Here is a 17,531-nt window from a genome sequence, read left to right on the forward strand (position 1 = left end):
ATATATATATATATATATATACATATATATATATATATATATATATATATATATATATATATATATATATATATATATATATCTATATATATAAAAATAAGTTGTCTGTCTGTGTGTCTGTCAGTGGATCAGGAGACTTTTTCTTCTTTTGTATTAATGCACCAAACGACGTCATTTGGAAACATGAGTTATATTTTCTGATTTTTGATAAAAAAAAAACACTTAGATTCTGACGTAGTTCCAGTAAACAAAGCCTTCAATGGCTCTGGGGGTGCAGCCAGTTCAGGAAGTTTAACTTTTCCTGAGGCGCAACACATTCCCATTGTTTCACCGTTAAATTTCAAGGCCTTGCAGTAGGGACAAATTTTAGACATAGTCCCGATTTGAACACATCTACTATAATCATCGACTAACTTCAAATGAAGTCACTTATATCATTCGTATTGACTTATATCAGTCAAATCGACTGACATAATCATCGTCAAAACAAACATGACGACAACTAACTTCATGACGACATGGCGACATGACGTCACTCGACAGACATAACACACAGACAACTTATTTTTATTTATATACTAGCTGTTGGGGTGGCGCTTTGCGCCACCCCAACACCTAGTTGGTGGGGCGCTTCGCACCCCCCCAAGGCCCCCCCGCGCGCGTAAGTCGTTTCGCGCCATATTAGTTACGCGCCATACTAGTTGTGTCCCTGTGTCCCACCTGTGAATATAGATAGATTTATATATGTGTTTCAAACTCCGAAAAAATTGCGAATATACAACATTCTTGGCTTTCCCATTGTCTGTGCATATACAAAGCCGTATGTACTAATAATGACGTCATATGCAAACGCTCTTTTTACAAACAAACAAACATGCATACACACAACTCGTTTTTATATAGATAGATAGATAGATAGATAGATACAATACAAATTAACTGCGTAAAACTTGCGAATATATAACATTCTTCGCTGTCCAATTGTCGCTGCATATAAATAGATTGTCAGGTTTACCGACCCTCGAACATGCAACGTACAATTGTCCATGGGAAAAACAATCAGTATTAAGATCTATACCACATTTTTCTAATGATTGACCTTGAGCTTTGTTAATCGTGATTGCAAATGCTAATCGAATTGGGAATTGCAATCTTTTAAATTGAAAAGGCAGATCCGTTGGAATCATGGGAATGCGAGGAATAAGAACAGCCTCACCCTCAAAAGGCCCTGTCAAGATTGTGGCCTCTATTAGGTTTTCCATTGTTTTTTTACGGCAAGTCGCGTGCTATTGCAAAGCTTTGGTGGGTTGATATTTCTTAAAAGTATTATTGGTACGCCTATTTTTAGTTGTAGCACGTGTGGGGGAAACCCTGAAAGATCTATGGAATTTAAAAATTCAGATGGATAATTAACCGCTTCATTTGGTTCCAAAACTGTGTCGACTGACTTGTAAAGGACTGCCTGGTCTCGAATCTTGGTCAAAACAATATTGTTGATTTCGTGGACGTCTATATTTTTGGGTGCGAGAATCGCTCTTTCACTTAGCCATTTATTATTTTTATAATTTTTTAGAATATTCGGAAATACTTTTTCAATCAATTCATTTTTGGACGTCACTAAATTACAGAAATCAGCAGGTAGTTGTATACGTCCTGAAATTGAGTCTACTGGGAGCTTTCCGTTTCCAATTGCCAGCAATTGATCTGAGAATGTTTGACCAGAGTCATCGTTTTGCAATCGGACACGCATATTTGTAGTTAATTTTAATATTTTTACGTGTGCCCATAAATTAGAATTTTTCAGGCAAGCATTCATTTCCTTGCTGTTCTTTTGATTCCTCGGCACGCTTTCTTTTCTGACTTTCTCTATCAGCAGCAAGTTTTTTGGCATAGACTCTTTGAGCATCTTCATCGGCTTTTGCCATTGTAAGTTCATCAGTCATTTTAAACTTAAACATTAATAGATTTCTACGTGAACATATATGTCTTAAATATCTTTAATGACGTCACCGTCATAGCAAAAATGACGACAACTAACTTCATGACGTCAGCCGACACAGAAACATGACGTCACCTGATCCACAGACAGACACACAGACAGACAACTTATTTTTATATATATAGATATATAGATAGATGTCCCGGTGTCCCGGTCGTCATTTGTGTCCCGGTTTCCCGGTCTGTAATTTCGTCAGTCGACAAACATGACGTCAGTCGACAAACAACCTCATGACGGAATAATGCTCAATCCTCATAATGACGTTAGTCGACAAACATGACGTCAGTCGACACCCAAACATGACGTCAGTCAACAGACACACAAACGAAAAACTTATTTTTATATATACAGATAGACAGAAGTTCGTTACGTAAATTAATTCGTAAGTTACGTATATTTATTACTAATAAAAACTAATAAAAAGGCACTAGTCGCCTTTTTAAGTAATCAAAATTGGAGGTCAACTAGGCCTCCTCCCCCATCGCTTTTTTCATCAAAATCGTCCGATCAAAACTATGAGAAAGCCATTTAGTAAAAAAAATAATATGCAAATTTCGTTTTAATCATTCATGTACGGTGAGCCAAAATCAAAACATGCATTTATTCAGAAACGTTCAGAAATTAATTAAAAAAAGAAGTTCATTAAACTGAAAGTAAGGAGCAACATTAAAACTGACAACGAACGCCTCTTATTTTGTACATGAAAGAGGTTGTCCCCTCCTTGACGCCCCACTCTTTACACGAAAGTTTTTTATTGCTTAGAATAGAATTCGGACAATAAAAGTTTTTGATTGTTAAAAAAAGCAGAGTTGTGAGAAAGAGTCAAACTTTAGTGTCAGGAGTGGGGGTTACACTTCACTACAAACAAGAGTTTGGATACTGCCCCCTTCCCTAACTGTAAAAGTCTAAAGTCTATTACGCCAATGGTGCTTCACTGAAAGTGATTTATATTACAAATATTTTCTTTTCCAGTTATTACAGCATTTAAAATGAAAATTGAATTACGGTGAAATAAAATCTTGTACTGATGATCTTTCAACAATTAATAACATTATATATTAAACATTCAGTTTGATTTTCTTTGCACTTTTCAAGACTGTTCAAGAAACTTAGAGTTTTCAGTATAGCGCCAGTGACGCAGCAGGTTTAGACTTTTACAGCTAGAGAAGAAAGGAAAACCCCAACTCTTCTTTTTAGAAATTTTTGTTCGATTCAAGCTTGGCTTGCATATTTTATTTAAGTTTCACTCGTTATAAGATTTATTTACTCATTTATACCTATTGTATATTTGTTTACTGTGATTGTTTGCACTTTACTGCTTATTTGACACTTTACTAAAACGAATTATATTACTTATATTTTCTTCTGTATTTATTACAACATTGAAAATAAAATGAAAATTTCAGTGAAATAAGATCTTGAGCTGCTGAGTTTTCAGCAATTTATATCAGTATATGTAAAATATTTAGTGTAATTTTATTAGTTCTTTCTAAGACTGTTCAAGACACATATACTTTTCAGAAAAGAACCAATGATGTTACAAGCTTTATTTTTTTACCGTTAAGGAAGGGGGTAGTATTTAAAATCTTGTTGGTAGTGATTTCTGTTCATTTTAAGCTTGATTTGCAAATTCAATTTAAGTTTTACTCGTTTTAAGATTTATTTATTTATTTACATTAGTACCTGCTTTATGTTTGTTTGCTATGATTGTTTATTTAATTTCTATTCGTTTTGGGTCTTGTTTATGCTTCAATAGCAAAATATTTTTGTTCTTTTTAAGCTTGATTTGCATATTCAACTTGAGCTTTACTCGTTTTATGATTAGTATTATATTAACTTACTCATTTATATTAGTACCTGTTGTATGTTTGTTTGCTATGCTTGTTTATTTAATTTCTGTTCTTTTTGGGTTTGATTTAGTCTTCAATAGAAATTTCTGGTCATTTTGAGTTTGAGTTATTGTAGGTTTCTATTTCTTCTGATCTTAAGTTTAATATGGCCTTTACTTTTCTTTAGAAAACTTCTTTTTCGGGTGGAGATTTCTAGGGAATTGAACATAAAATATAAGAATAATATTATTAACTAGGCAGAACTAGCCTTGGATAAAACAGGCTTGCCGGTAGAATATTTTTCTCTGGCTTTCAAAACTTGTTTTAAACTCTTTTTGAGTTTCAATACCTGCAAGGAACCGTTTTTGAGTGAATATTTTTTGGTTTCTCTACATCAATGATCGTGAGCTGTTTTTCGTTAAAAAAGACTGTATCAGTGTGAACCAAGGGTAACCTTGCTTTGTTTTTTTGTCCTATTATTTAAGTGGGTAGGCTACTTGTCCGTTATTGGAAACACACCCGAAATGTGAAGTTAGGTTAATCCTAATGAAACATAACAAACCATGATGATAATGCAATACTTTAGTAACAAAACTGTGAAAACCCAACCTAAACTTACCCCACCACACCCCCTAATATGCAAATATATAGCCGAAATTGTAAAAGTCCAGTGCCTTCAGTCTAAGTCGAATACATTCACAGCTTAGATATACAACACAGTTATGAAAACTCCTATCTTGCCCATGAAAAGTTTTGCGTACAGAAAAGCTTTTCGTACTAGGCGCCTCCTAGATCGTACTACAACACCATGAGCAGGAACGCGATTTCGTTTTGTTTGTCCAATTGCTCAGATCTTTTAGATTCAGACTGCCAGTTTCCTGTCTCCAGCCACTAGCATCGCAACCGCACACTGTGTCCCAAAAATAAATCGAGTTTCCATAACTGTATCGTATATCTAAGCTGTGAATGTTTTTTATCATCCATCACTTGTTTTTGTCGCTATGAAACTGGTTTTCGGAGATGTAATCTAAGCGTCATTCTTGAATGTTTCCAATAACCGACAAATACCGTGAAGTGCTTCTTCTCAGAATTCTAGAAATATAACAGAATATTACGAGCCAGTTTATTTGATACACTTTTTCAGTTATATGTCGTAAATTTCACGATGCCTTAAATATCTTCATTTTCAGCATCAAACTGATTATTTTTGAAGCCATTACGCGGCCCGTTCCGTAGTTCTTCATAAGAGACGCTAAATAGTAAATATTAAATTGCTTCATAGCAACTAAGATGAGCCTGTTTTTTGTGAACATGAAAGCACACGACACTTAGTCTATTCATACTCGATAAACTTGAAATGATACGCGTGTATACTGTTACAAGTTTCGGAATACCCTTTAGGGTTTATTCCTCATAACTTAAAAATATAATATCTACAAAAAAGCTACCTAACAAGTCGTTAGCATGCACATCTGCACCACACTGAGAGAGAGGGGAATAAAGGAAGATCCATTGGAGGAACGGTTGAAGTACTTGTCTGTTATAGTGTCGATGTTATAGCGCCTATGTATATAGCTAAATAGAACATGTTTCTCTGCCCCTCACTCCTAATGAAATATCACAGAATATAATCAATTAAATAGTCAATCAATTTATTTATAGCCCATCTACAAAAACAGTGCAAAATCCCTATAAGATAGAGTAACAAGAGAGAAAAAAAAGCTAAAAATAAATACAAATCAACACCAGCCAACAGTTAAATAAATAATGCTGACCATGGATGAGATACTATCGACACAGAAGAATGAAAATCATGTAGCTTTTCATCAATAGCACATATAGGCAAAATTAGGTGGAATTTATTCATTAAGTAACTATTTCTAGTCCAAGGAGGGTAACTGAGAAGGAATTTAGCATAACGAAAACATACTCTACGAACAGGTAGTTCCTGAGGTTTACTTATGTAAACCTCAGAAGATTTATGTGCTCTCCGCACATAAATTATTAAAATGAAATTTGTATATTAATTCTTTTTTTGGCTAAATGGCTTTCTCTTAGTTTTGATCAGACGATTTTGAGAAATAAGGGGTGGAGAAGGAGGCCAAGCTGCCCTCCAACTTTTCGGTTACTTAAAAAGGCAACTAGAACTTTTAATTTTTAATGAACGTTTTTATTAGTAAAAATATACGTAACTTAAGAATTAACTTACGTAACAAACTTTCATAACCTTATATTTTTATTATGTTTACAAGGGGGTTTGTACCCTCGTTAATATCTCACTCTTTACACTAAATCGTAAGTTTTGTCCCAATTCTTTAAGAATGACCCCTGAATCAGAAAGGCCGTAGAATAAATAGTTGAAATTACTAAAAATACTTTAGCATAAAGAGCAAGGTATTTATCTCCTCCTAAATACCTCGCTCTTTATGCTAAAGTATTTTTAGAACCCCTCATATGCGTAATAATCTCTGTTTGTCTTAAGTTTCAATGCTACTTCTTCCTTTCATTTGAAAAAACGTTTTCATGTTTATTTTTCATTGTTTTCTTATAGTAATGCTAGAGAATCCTGCGCCCTTGTCATTGAATTTTTTTTCCCCCATGACATATTCCTCCAAGGAAAGATCCTTTAACATAGCCCCCCCCCTCAGCCCCACCTCCAAACAAAATAAAATCCCCCTGAAAACGTCTGTACACTTCCCAATAACCATTACTATATGTAAACACTGGTCAAAGTTTGTAACTTGCAGCCCCTCCCCCAGGGATTGTGGGGGAGTAAGTCATCCCCAAAGACATAGTTATTATGGTTTTCGACTATGCGGAACAAAATGGCTATCTCAAAATTTTGATCCGTTGACTTTGGGAAAAAATGAGCGTGGGAGGGGGCCTATATGCCCTCCAATATTTTTGGTCACTTAAAAAGGGCACTAGAACTTTTCATTTCCGATAGAATGAGCCCTCTTGCGACATTCTAGGACCACTTGGTCGATAAGATGACCCCTGGAAAAAAAATAAAATAAATAAATAAACACACACCCGTGATTTGTCTTCTGGCAAAAAATACAAAATTCCACATTTTTGTAGATAGGAGCTTGAAACTTCTACAGTAGGGTTCTCTGATACGCTGAATCTGATGGTGTCATTTTCGTTAAGATCCTACGACTTTTAGAGGGTGTTTCTCTCTATTTTCCTAAATAAGGCAAATTTTCTCAGGCTCGTAACTTTTGATGGGTAAGACTAAACTTGATGAAACTTATATATTTAAAATCAGCATTAAAATGGGATTCTTTTGATGTAGCTATTTATATCAAAGTTCAATTTTTTAGAGTTTTGGTTACTATTGAGCCGGGTCACTCCTTACTACAGTTCGTTACCACGATCTGTTTGATTCTACAGCAAGTTGGATTAAGAAAAAAACAAAACATAAGCACAAAAAAACAAAAAAGAGTCTCTTTTTGAGTTGTTGTTTCCTTCTTTTAGGCTAATTACTTCTGATGGGTAGTAGAGATTTAACGAGTTTGCTTTTTAGAATCACTAATGTAGATAATTTCTACCAAATTATTGTATTTTTAAAATTACCGGTCTATAGTGATTGAAGTCAGTTTGTAGCTTGAACTTTGAAGTATTAATAGCTTGAAAAGCTTTAATTCTAAGCCCTGGCCCCACTGGGAAATTTTTTCTTCTCTGTAGATCAATTTTAGCAAATTTTCATACCTAACAGGGCTTCTCTTTTTTTTTAATGTTTCATTACAACCAAACCTGGATTTTTATCCCATTAGTTGTGAATAAGAAATGAGCCCAAGTAAAATAATAAGCTAGAGGGCACACGATATCTGAGATAGCGGCACATAAAAAACAGAGCAAAGCCAACATTGGTTTTAAAATATAATTGCATTTGTTAGTTTCAAAAACATTCCTACTAAAAGCCCTACCATTTTCTTTCAAATTTTTAATTGCAATTTTCTTATGGAAATGATGAAGTCTCCAAAATTATTTATTGCTTTTCGAATGCTTCCCTTTTATATCAATTGAACAATTTAGAAGCTTTTTCCTACCTAAAACTGAAATAAAAATCTAAACATGTCTAACGAAAAAACTTAAATCTACAATATCAACAGAATTTCCAGAGTTAAAGTTGGACTCAGTGAGAGTAGCAAGTTCAAGTTTAGATAGGTTTAAGTGTGAGTAAGAGTTTAAACAAATGAGACCGGATTTATTCAAACAATGAACTAAATTACTAAGCATTTGGAAGATATCGGCACAGATGAAATGGTGTTGAAGGTGAAAACTAGTCCATGAATTTGATTTTAAAAAGGTCTGGATTGCTTACTCCAGCTTTATTCATGCTCAAATAAATTCTCAGTCTTATGGGCCTAAATCTCTTCCCATGAATGACAGGTCACACCCGACTTGCGAAGCGTAATTTCATTACGTAGGCTTTTGTGCAGGCATATACTAAACGGAATCACACAAATGGAGGGTTTGTGCAGCTAGCCAAATGGTTAACGCTCCAAACTTGAAATCCTGAGGTCAGGGGATAGAGTCGTGGCGTTGCTGGTTATTTGGTTTGGAACGGGGGTCAATGGTGTGACTCTATAAGTATAGCCAGAGACGACCCTGCTTAAAATAGGTTCTTGGAGAAATTTGAAGGAAAAACACGGGAGATTTCGGACGATGTGACCCCCTCCCCCCCCCCCCCGCATTTCAGTCCTGACCGAAGGCATCGAATCGGGAGATCAGTACATATGCTACACAGACCATTGGTCATCACGCGAAAAAAGTTTGAATTTAAGTGGCTTCCTCCATTGAGGGGCTATGAAACGGAGATCAGCATCACCGGTTTAAACTCATGTCCTTTCCTTACATTCTTTTTATCCTTTACTCACTTTGAGGTGCTTTGTAAGTTATTTTTTTGTAAGTATGATGATAAAAACACGATCATAATATAAAGCCTCCTCTTTCCTCCAGATACAAGTTCTCTTAGGAAATTGTCCACTAAAAACTTAATATTTAAATTTTCTTTTAGTATGCAGGACATCACCAAAGGACTCAGTCTCACGGCCAACAATGATATGGAGTTCCTCAAGCTCACCCAGCTCAACCAGGCCAAGTTCAACAAAGGGGAGAACCAGTCCAGCCCAAATCTGCCACCCCCAAGAATATCCCCGGTGTAGCCACAGATCTCGGAGCATCTACACTTGTTGACTTAGTTATCAAAGCTGGGCTTGCTGATGCTCTTTCTGGACCTGGTGAGACCTCTTATGATATTTCAACAGAAAAGGGGTAGAGGTACTTTAAAGCTTACTGGAATGGATAAGCAAAATCTTTTATTTAGGTTAGACTGGTAACAACTACTATTTATTATGACGCATTTGATAAGTATGCTAAAAATTATTGAATTAATCCAGTAACTAAAGCATACCAATGTAACGACGCCATTAAATTATCTTGATGGAGGGGAGAACAAGGGTTTTTACCTCAACCTAACTTATCAATCTTCTTCTGAGGAGATTCGCCCGGGGAGCCAACTGTGGTAATGTGGGCCAAATAATTTTTTTTTAGGAAGAGGGTTTTATTCCCAACCCTTCTTGAAAGTCTTTTTGAAATTGTAACTTGTAAGTTACTTTCAAATTATTACTTTTTGTTTGTTTTTTTTTCTTCTTTTTTAGATAGAGCGTGCGGCAAAGTGCATTTTATGACAATTTTTCTTCTTTTCTTTTTCCTAAAGGTCGCAAAAAACCTTCAAAATAGTGCTCAAATTACAGTTCTTGAATGTTTGGGAGTTGTTAAGAGGGGAGGGGGGGGGGAATAAAACTGTTTTAGCTAGACATAGCTAAAACAGCAAGCGCTTGTGTAGAGCTAAACAAATTCAATACTAAAACAAAGAATTTATAATACAAAAACAATTATAAGAAAGAATGACAAAAAAATTAAAGGGAAACTTTAAATTTGTTTTAAAAGATAAAAATTTCATTTTCAGAAATCAGTAGAGTAATTTTCAGGATCTGTTGTAAACAGTCTTGGACTAACGATGGGCTGTATCTCCAGAGTTTATGTTTACAATAAATCAGATAATTTTATAATATATGTGATTGTATTATAATAATCAGTTTATTTAATAGGATAAAGACAAATCGATACCAAGACTCTCTAATATTTTTAAATTATTCACTGTATTTTTTAACTTCTTTACTACTTATTAGTGTAATTAATTAAAAAGAAAAATTTTTATCAAATTTCCGAATTATTCATTGGCCGATTTTTTTTTATTTACTTGTACTATAATTTCTTCTGCTCTTCCTTGCTGAAGGCCAGTGGGATTTGCGTAACACTTTTTGTTAATCTAATTTTTGTTAATTTAGAAAATAAATTTCTTGACAATCTTTTTCCGTAAGATTTTTGTAATTTTTTGGAACAAAATTTTGGCTGATGTAAATTAATTGGCTGATGTACATACTTTTAATTTAATACCAGAGTAGAAAAAATTGATTGTTTTTTTTCTTTTCTGTCACAAGAATTACAGACACACTGTGCATGAAAAAGGGTTTTTATTTCTCCACGACAGTAACAAATTTTGATATTCAAATCTCTATTTTTGAATACTTTGTAAATCATAAAAGAGGATATATCAATAGCGCTTATTTAATTTCAGGGAAAAAATTTAAATCTATCTTTTAACACAAATACCAAAGGATGTTTTCTAATTACGGCAGGTGATTTCTTTGTTCAAAATACTTATTTTGAAAATGTTTAAAGCGATCCTTATAATTACAGGTCGTCCTTGTCTGGGTTGCGAGGATGTTATAAATAAAGATTTAAAGGAAATGGGAACTTCCTGGGAGGGTGTAAAGAGGGAAGCCTTGAATAGATTAGGTTGGAGGAGGAGCGTGCGTAGCTGTGTTGGCCTCAGGCGGCTTGGTGCTGCAGTGAGTTATTAGTAGTAGTAGATCCTTCTAATTTGGCTTGTTTCGATGTTACTTCAGCATGATTACTCAGAGGGCGCTTTAGAAGAAAAAATAGTGACATGGCAAATATTTGCAGGACCATTCACTGTTTTTGCCCCAACAAACGATGCTTTTGCCGCCCTACCCAAGCCCACACTCGACGCACTTGGACAAAATACCGTACTGCTCAAAAAAGTCTTGTTGTACCACGTTGTCCAAGGTGAAGTGCCATCTACGCTCTTGCCAATGACATTACAGCGCCAAATCTTCAAGGTGCTAAAGTTCGTGTTAACATTTACGGAGATGTAAGTATTTTAATGAGTGTTATATATAATTTATTGAAGTCGTAGTGGGGGGGGGGGGGGGTGTTACTTGAAACTTCCAAAGAAAGATGAAAAGCTCGAAGGATGGGCGCAAAGCGCCTTGGACGAACAGGTACATTAGCTTTAGTGTATAACATACAAGATAATATAATACTATTATCCATATATCAAATCTTTGAATCTCTTCTGGAGGGCTGGGAGGGGGGCCTCAGGTTATTCTACAGAAAAGCTGATTTCGATAATGTTAAATATAATAGTATTAAATAATGAATCCAAATATTTTCTGGTGATCATTTTTACTAATTTTGTTAGTTTTTGCTCCTTAGCCACTTAATACTTTTTAGGCTACAGACACTAAAAGTAACTTTGAGAGTATTATTTTTAAGAATAAGGAAGAGGAATTGGGTAAAAAACTTTTTATTTAATAGTAAATGGCAAAACTAAGCGTTCAATTTAGCAATGGACTTTTGAATTTCTTTTCTTCTTCCTTATCATTTTTTCCTCTTTTGAGACCAAATAGTGCTTCGAAAATGTGCTAGAAAAGTGGTTATACATCTCAAAGTGGAGTAACAATTTGAAAGCAAATACTCTTCAAAGTTAACATTAAAATCTTGGAGAATTGTCAAATCTTGCTTGTTTTTAACCTCAAAATCTTGCTCAAGACCAAAGTTTTGAAGATTTCTCAAAACCTTGCTAAAATCCTGGAGATTCCTCGAAATCATGTTATGAGATACCTTAAAATCCCTCCTCAAAATCTTGCTCGTTTTGGCCATTTTCTGGTCATTTGTAATTTAATCGTGTCTAATTCAATCCATCCTAAATTTAGTGTAAATAGCTAAATAGGTAGTTTATTATGTCATAGGTACCAATAATTGATTGGATCACCCCTCTCTGAAACAGCAAACATGTATCGAAAGGCTAAAAAATCTAGTAGTGAGAAAAAAACAAGAGGGATAACCACTAAAAATCTTTATTTTTAAATATCTACCCAAAACGAATACAGAAAAAAACAGGAATGAAGTGTATACCCAGCTTTTCCCCTGTCTGGATTAGTATATAAGCATAAAAGCTCAATATTTAGAAAAATTACAAGCAAAATATCTGCTACACAAAATGTGATGTAGTATTTGAAACCTCTGCCTACATTGAGTATTTGTTGCACCTGTATTGCCTACCTGATCGACCGGGTTATATAAATACCATTAATTTAAGGTATATATTCAGTGTTTATTCTTCTTTCTAGGCCATTACTGCTGATGGTGCACAAGTTATCAAACCAGACGTACGTGCCTCCAATGGAATAATCCGTGTTGTAGACAGAGTCCTCTATCCTATCCCAGAAACAGCAATTCCATCAGTCCTTATCAACGATCCTCAACAGAGATTCACTACTTTGGTAACAGCTGTTAAGGAGGCTGATCTAGTCGAAACACTTCAAGCTGGTAAGTCCTAACTAGATCAAAAGAAACGAATCCAATAATTCTCTTATTCGGGGAAAAATATAAGACAAATGGAAAATAATTTATTTCGTGTGTCTCTTATGGATTGTGTAATCCAGTGGCAAAGCCTCAGCTTCTCCATACGTTGAAGAGTTTTAATAAAGCAGGGTAAAAATAAAGCTATAAGTATATTTAAGACGGCGATTCTATGGACTCCGTGGAATACGTGGAATATGCAAACTATGGTTATGGGTATGGGATATAGGTATGGGGTTATGGGTTGGACGACATAGACGACAGAATTAAAGAGGGTTTTGTTTCTAACGGCAAACATTAGGTGATTTACATAAAATATGTTTCTAATATGAATTCTTACCATTTGAAATTCGTTTGAAATTCGTTTGTTCTCTTATTACAGGGGTTGAACGGTGAGCGGGGCTTTGGGAATTGGTGAACGTTCAAATTATTGTTCCTAATATGATTCAAGATTTCTTTGTAAAAAAAAGGGTTTCGGTAAGGCTTGTAAAAAAAATGGTTCCCTGGAGGACACGGTAATCAGTAAAGCCTATAATACAACAGAGGATAATATAGATTGCATTGTATAAGAATAAGCTGACTCAAGGGAAACCTTAAATATGCAAATAGGCTTATACAAACGGTCTCCACTCATTTGCTTGCTATTTTAGACATAGAGATCTCTAAAACCCATCCGTCTTGATAAATGTGCTGCTAAGAATTAAAAATTTCTTCCCTTCCAAGTTTCATCCTGATCTCTCCACTTTAAGTGTTTTCCAAGATTTCTGGTTCCACCCCAACTCCCTCCCCCCTTAATGACTTTGGGTCCGGTCGGGATTTGAAGTAAGAGATCTGAGTTACGAGGTCCTTCTAAATATGAAATTTTATTAAGATCCGATCACTCCTTCGTAAGTTAAAAATACCTCATTTTTTCTAATTTTTCAATTTAACCTTTCTGAAGTGCTGTGTTCCTCTGAGTATAAATGTCAATAATGGGTTAATCTTAAAAAGTTCCGAGGATGTGCGCGTGTATAAGGATATTTAGGGTAATATAAGGTATATATTACCTTATATATATTACGCGTATATAAGGGTAAAGTATAGCGGGTCTATTTCTCTGACGCTCAATCCTAAGGAAAAATGATGCTCAAACGCACAATATTACAATTTGACTTTAACTATTACATAAAAATGCTATAAATTCATAAAATTATTCAATTATTCTAGATGGACCCTATACTCTATGTGCTCCAACCAACGATGCCTTTAATGCCCTACCTGCCGGAACTCTTGATGGTCTTTTGAAAGATAAAGTAGCATTGAGGAACGTACTTCTTGGTCATGTTGTTCCAGGCACCATCTTCGCTAAGGTGTCCCTGCTGCCGGGGCTGTACCTGCCGTTAGAAGTGGCACCCAAATCAGCGTCCGAATGTCTACTGGTAAGATAGTGAATTTTCTATTATTATTGCTTAGTAATAATTAAGAGGGTGTTATGTCCCTCTAATGGAGTTATCTACGTTGCATCTATCCTATCCGATACACTGTAATTTTATCATTTCTTATTAATGAACCTCAGCAAAGGTTTACTATTTTGATAAGGAGGCTGATCCAGCTAAAATACTTCAAACTGGGACGTCATTTAGTTCAAAATTTGGTATAAGCCCAGGACTGCATTTAAAGTTTTGATGCTTTTAGGCCCTAGCTAGGCCTAGCCACTCCATTTTTTGTGACAATTTCGGGGAAATATCCGAAAACTCGGGGAAATACAATAATGGAAGTACTTAACAGAACCGCAGCTGACGAGCCACAAGTAATAAGAAAGAGAGGTGATGCCCGATTCTCAGCTGTAATTCTTGGAGACATCTGACAAGTTATAAGTAGCTACGGAATTCCTGTTTTTTTTTTCTAAAATCACTTTTCTGTGAATAGGCAGTTTGACGGCGGAGTACATCTGGAACTTTGACGATAAATCCCAGAAGTCTAGCTTTGCTAAGACAGAATCACTCAGTAATAATTTACTGCGTTCCGTGGCATTGTGTGCCCCTACACCCGGACCTAGTGGGCCTACGGGTAAATCTGGGCCTGTATAAGCTTAGAATTGGGGTTATTGAGAAGGAACACGTTACTCTACTATACTTTGCCCCTCCCCCCCCCCCCCCCAACCCGACACACATAATGTGCAAATATATAGCCCAAATTATATATTTCCCATGTATTTTTCTCTTGTTCAACCCGTGTACCCGTAAATTGAATCAGCGCTTACACAAAATCAAAAACGGAAAAACACATGGGAAACATATAATTTTGGCTATATTTTTGAACAGTAGGGGGGGGGGGGTTAACGTAAAGTGAAAGTGCCTTCAAAATGTTTAACTACATTTTTCTTGCTTAGCCTAAAGAAATAATTGTTTTCTTAACATTTTTCCTTCTCAGTTTTTCAAATTCTAGGTTTATCTCCCAAACTGAACTCCCAAACTCTCTTATTTAGAGGTATATAATGACATCTAGACAAGACATGGTTGTTAACCGAGTCCCAAATGATACAAAAGTGTCTTGTAATTGATATCTTACTTATGTGTGGCTTTAACAGAAAATAATAGGTTAGTTATTTGAAATAAAAATTCAACTAGAGAGAAATAGAGAGTTTTGTTACCTATAAGAATGTTTTGGTTCAAGGACCTTTCGTTCTAGCTACTTGCTTGATATTTTTTCCAAAAGAACCAATCAGTTTTGAAAAAGGCGGAGTTACTTATCTCGCCATAGATTTCGTTTTCTCTGTTTAGCTAGATTTGTTATTCATTATTAGCTTTTATCGGACATGGTGTCTTTTGATTCGCCTTGCTACTTAATTTTTTATAGGTTATAAATGCGATAGGCAGTTAAAAAATGTTTTGTGGGTGAGAAACAAAATTTTTTAACCCCTCCATCGTCCCTCAACACTGAGCTTGAAATATTCTTGCCCCATCCTCCCCACATTCTATTAGATTGCTATTTTGATGACCTGGATGCACATAGTTTGTTTTCATTTAAAGCTACATCTTTGTGAAAATCAGAATTTAAGGTCAAATTTAATCTATCCCCCCTCCCCCTAAGCACTCCCTTAAACATTTTACATGATATCCCAAGCAGTTCCCAGCAAATTTTAATAGCGTAGCAGCATATACTGTCTTTTGATTTAGCTTACTAATTATCTATTCATAGATTGTGAACCCCTTTGAATAAGAGTTGAAGTCTGCTTGCTCTACGCTCCCACTAAATTTCCCCAAAAGTAATTGCAAGGTTGAACGTTAGCCCCCCGGCCATTGCTGAAATGTTACCAATATACACTTTTGATGATCTGAATACGCGTGGTTTTTTCTCCCCTTCTCAAGTCAAAACTTTAGGTGTACTTGCACCTCTTTCCTTAGGACCGCCTGAAAGTTCTAAGCTAATCCTCCAGGTTATTTGGAGACATTCTATATATTTTGAAAACTCGGTTACAGATAGCATCTTTTTATTTACTCAGGTAAACGTGTCGTCTCAGAATTTCACAACGTTATAATCATACTGTTGTGAAACTCTGGAAATTTTGGCCTAGCAAATGTTACTTTGTGTTTTCTCCTAAAACCTAAATGGGGACAATCGCTATTTTACCTTATTTAGTTAGGGTCCTTGCCCCTGGTTCGCTGGGGTTTACGTTTGCCCAGGATGTATACTTATTATGCATCTCAATGTTCCTAAACGAAATGGATATCTCAAAATTTAGTCCAATATCACTGGAGTTATGAAGGAGGGGGTAGCAGAAAAAACATAGAAGGGAGGCTGACTACCTTTAAATCACTTTTTGCCCTTATAAAGGGGAATATAGCATTCTCTTGTAACCTTGACATGTAAGTAGAGTAAAGAAAAACATTTTTTGGCCCTTCTTTAACCCTTAGCTTGCCCTTAGTAGGGGGTTGGGGCAATAAATTAAGGCTAGTTTTCTATTTTGGATCAGATTTCCTTTTACCCAATGATTCAATGAAAAGACTTGTTTTTTTAACTGTAAACAGGGAGCAACATTAAAACTTAAAAGGCACACAAATTATTCCGTATGTGGGGGAGACTGCCTCTCCACAACCACATTACAGTCAAAATTATTGATAAAAGAAATATTACACACGACCGTTTAAAAGAAAATGCAAAGACAAACCCATGCAGGGCTCACACTTTTTCAAAAAAACCTCCCTATTTATATTCCACCTCCCTTGGACCGCTTCGCTGTCAGACCTCCAGCTATAAAAAAAACTTTTGTCCCCTACATTTTGGAAAAACAAATAAAACATCCCCCTACTCCCCCCTTCTTATTACTCATTACAGGCGCTGCTCATGTTTTGTATTTATTTGTTCGCTTTTCCCCCTTCGTTCTTAAGACCTAATGTTGTGATTGAGGCCCGAAGCTCTTTTCAGTCATGGGAGCTCTTTCCCATTTCAGTGAATTTTCATGTTTATTGAAGGGTTTAATCTTTTCTTCATTTTAAGTGATCTTTTTTACACATTGTAATCTTTTTTCAGTTATTTATGAAGTGACAATTAACTAACTTCGATCTAATTTCATTTCAGCTGGTGTCAGCGTAAATGATGCTAATGTTATCCAAGCTGACCTCCCAGCAACTAATGGTGTCATCCATGTCATCAACAAAGTGATATAAACAAAAATTGTATTATAATTTGTTTTGTTGTTTTTTTACGATTTTTTACGAATAAAACATGCGTATTGTATATCCTTTTACAAATTTAAAGTCACGTGTGATATACTACTACTGTTTACGACTCGTAACAGGACCAAGCTGCCTGATGCCAATTCAGCTCCATGAACTCCATCTCCTTCACAATCTATTCAAAATCTGCCTTTTTACACCCTCCCAAGAGGTTCCAATTTGTCTTAATTTTTCCTTGTGACCTACTCCCAAACCAATCGGAGACAACTAGCTTTTTATTCTGTCCTAAATGTTTGGCCGATAAAT

At 35.4% G+C, this 17,531-nt stretch overlaps 1 protein-coding gene across 1 annotated transcript in view; it reads left to right on the top strand.

Moving 5' to 3' along the window:
* LOC136025470 (transforming growth factor-beta-induced protein ig-h3-like) overlaps window positions 1-17,286 on the top strand; it is a 44,298-nt gene extending 27,012 nt beyond the window's left edge. The window contains exons 2-8 of the mRNA XM_065701502.1: window positions 8,904-9,074; window positions 10,867-11,074; window positions 11,437-11,497; window positions 12,336-12,534; window positions 13,774-13,985; window positions 15,035-15,101; window positions 17,128-17,286. Coding sequence (XP_065557574.1) covers window positions 8,904-9,074; window positions 10,867-11,074; window positions 11,437-11,497; window positions 12,336-12,534; window positions 13,774-13,985; window positions 15,035-15,101; window positions 17,128-17,216 — 1,007 coding nt within the window. The 3' untranslated portion in view covers window positions 17,217-17,286. The remainder of the gene's footprint in view (window positions 1-8,903; window positions 9,075-10,866; window positions 11,075-11,436; window positions 11,498-12,335; window positions 12,535-13,773; window positions 13,986-15,034; window positions 15,102-17,127) is intronic.
* Window positions 17,287-17,531: the final 245 nt, after the last annotated feature.

Source organism: Artemia franciscana, chromosome 3 (assembly GCF_032884065.1).
Source record: "Artemia franciscana chromosome 3, ASM3288406v1, whole genome shotgun sequence".
Lineage (NCBI taxonomy): Eukaryota > Metazoa > Arthropoda > Branchiopoda > Anostraca > Artemiidae > Artemia > Artemia franciscana.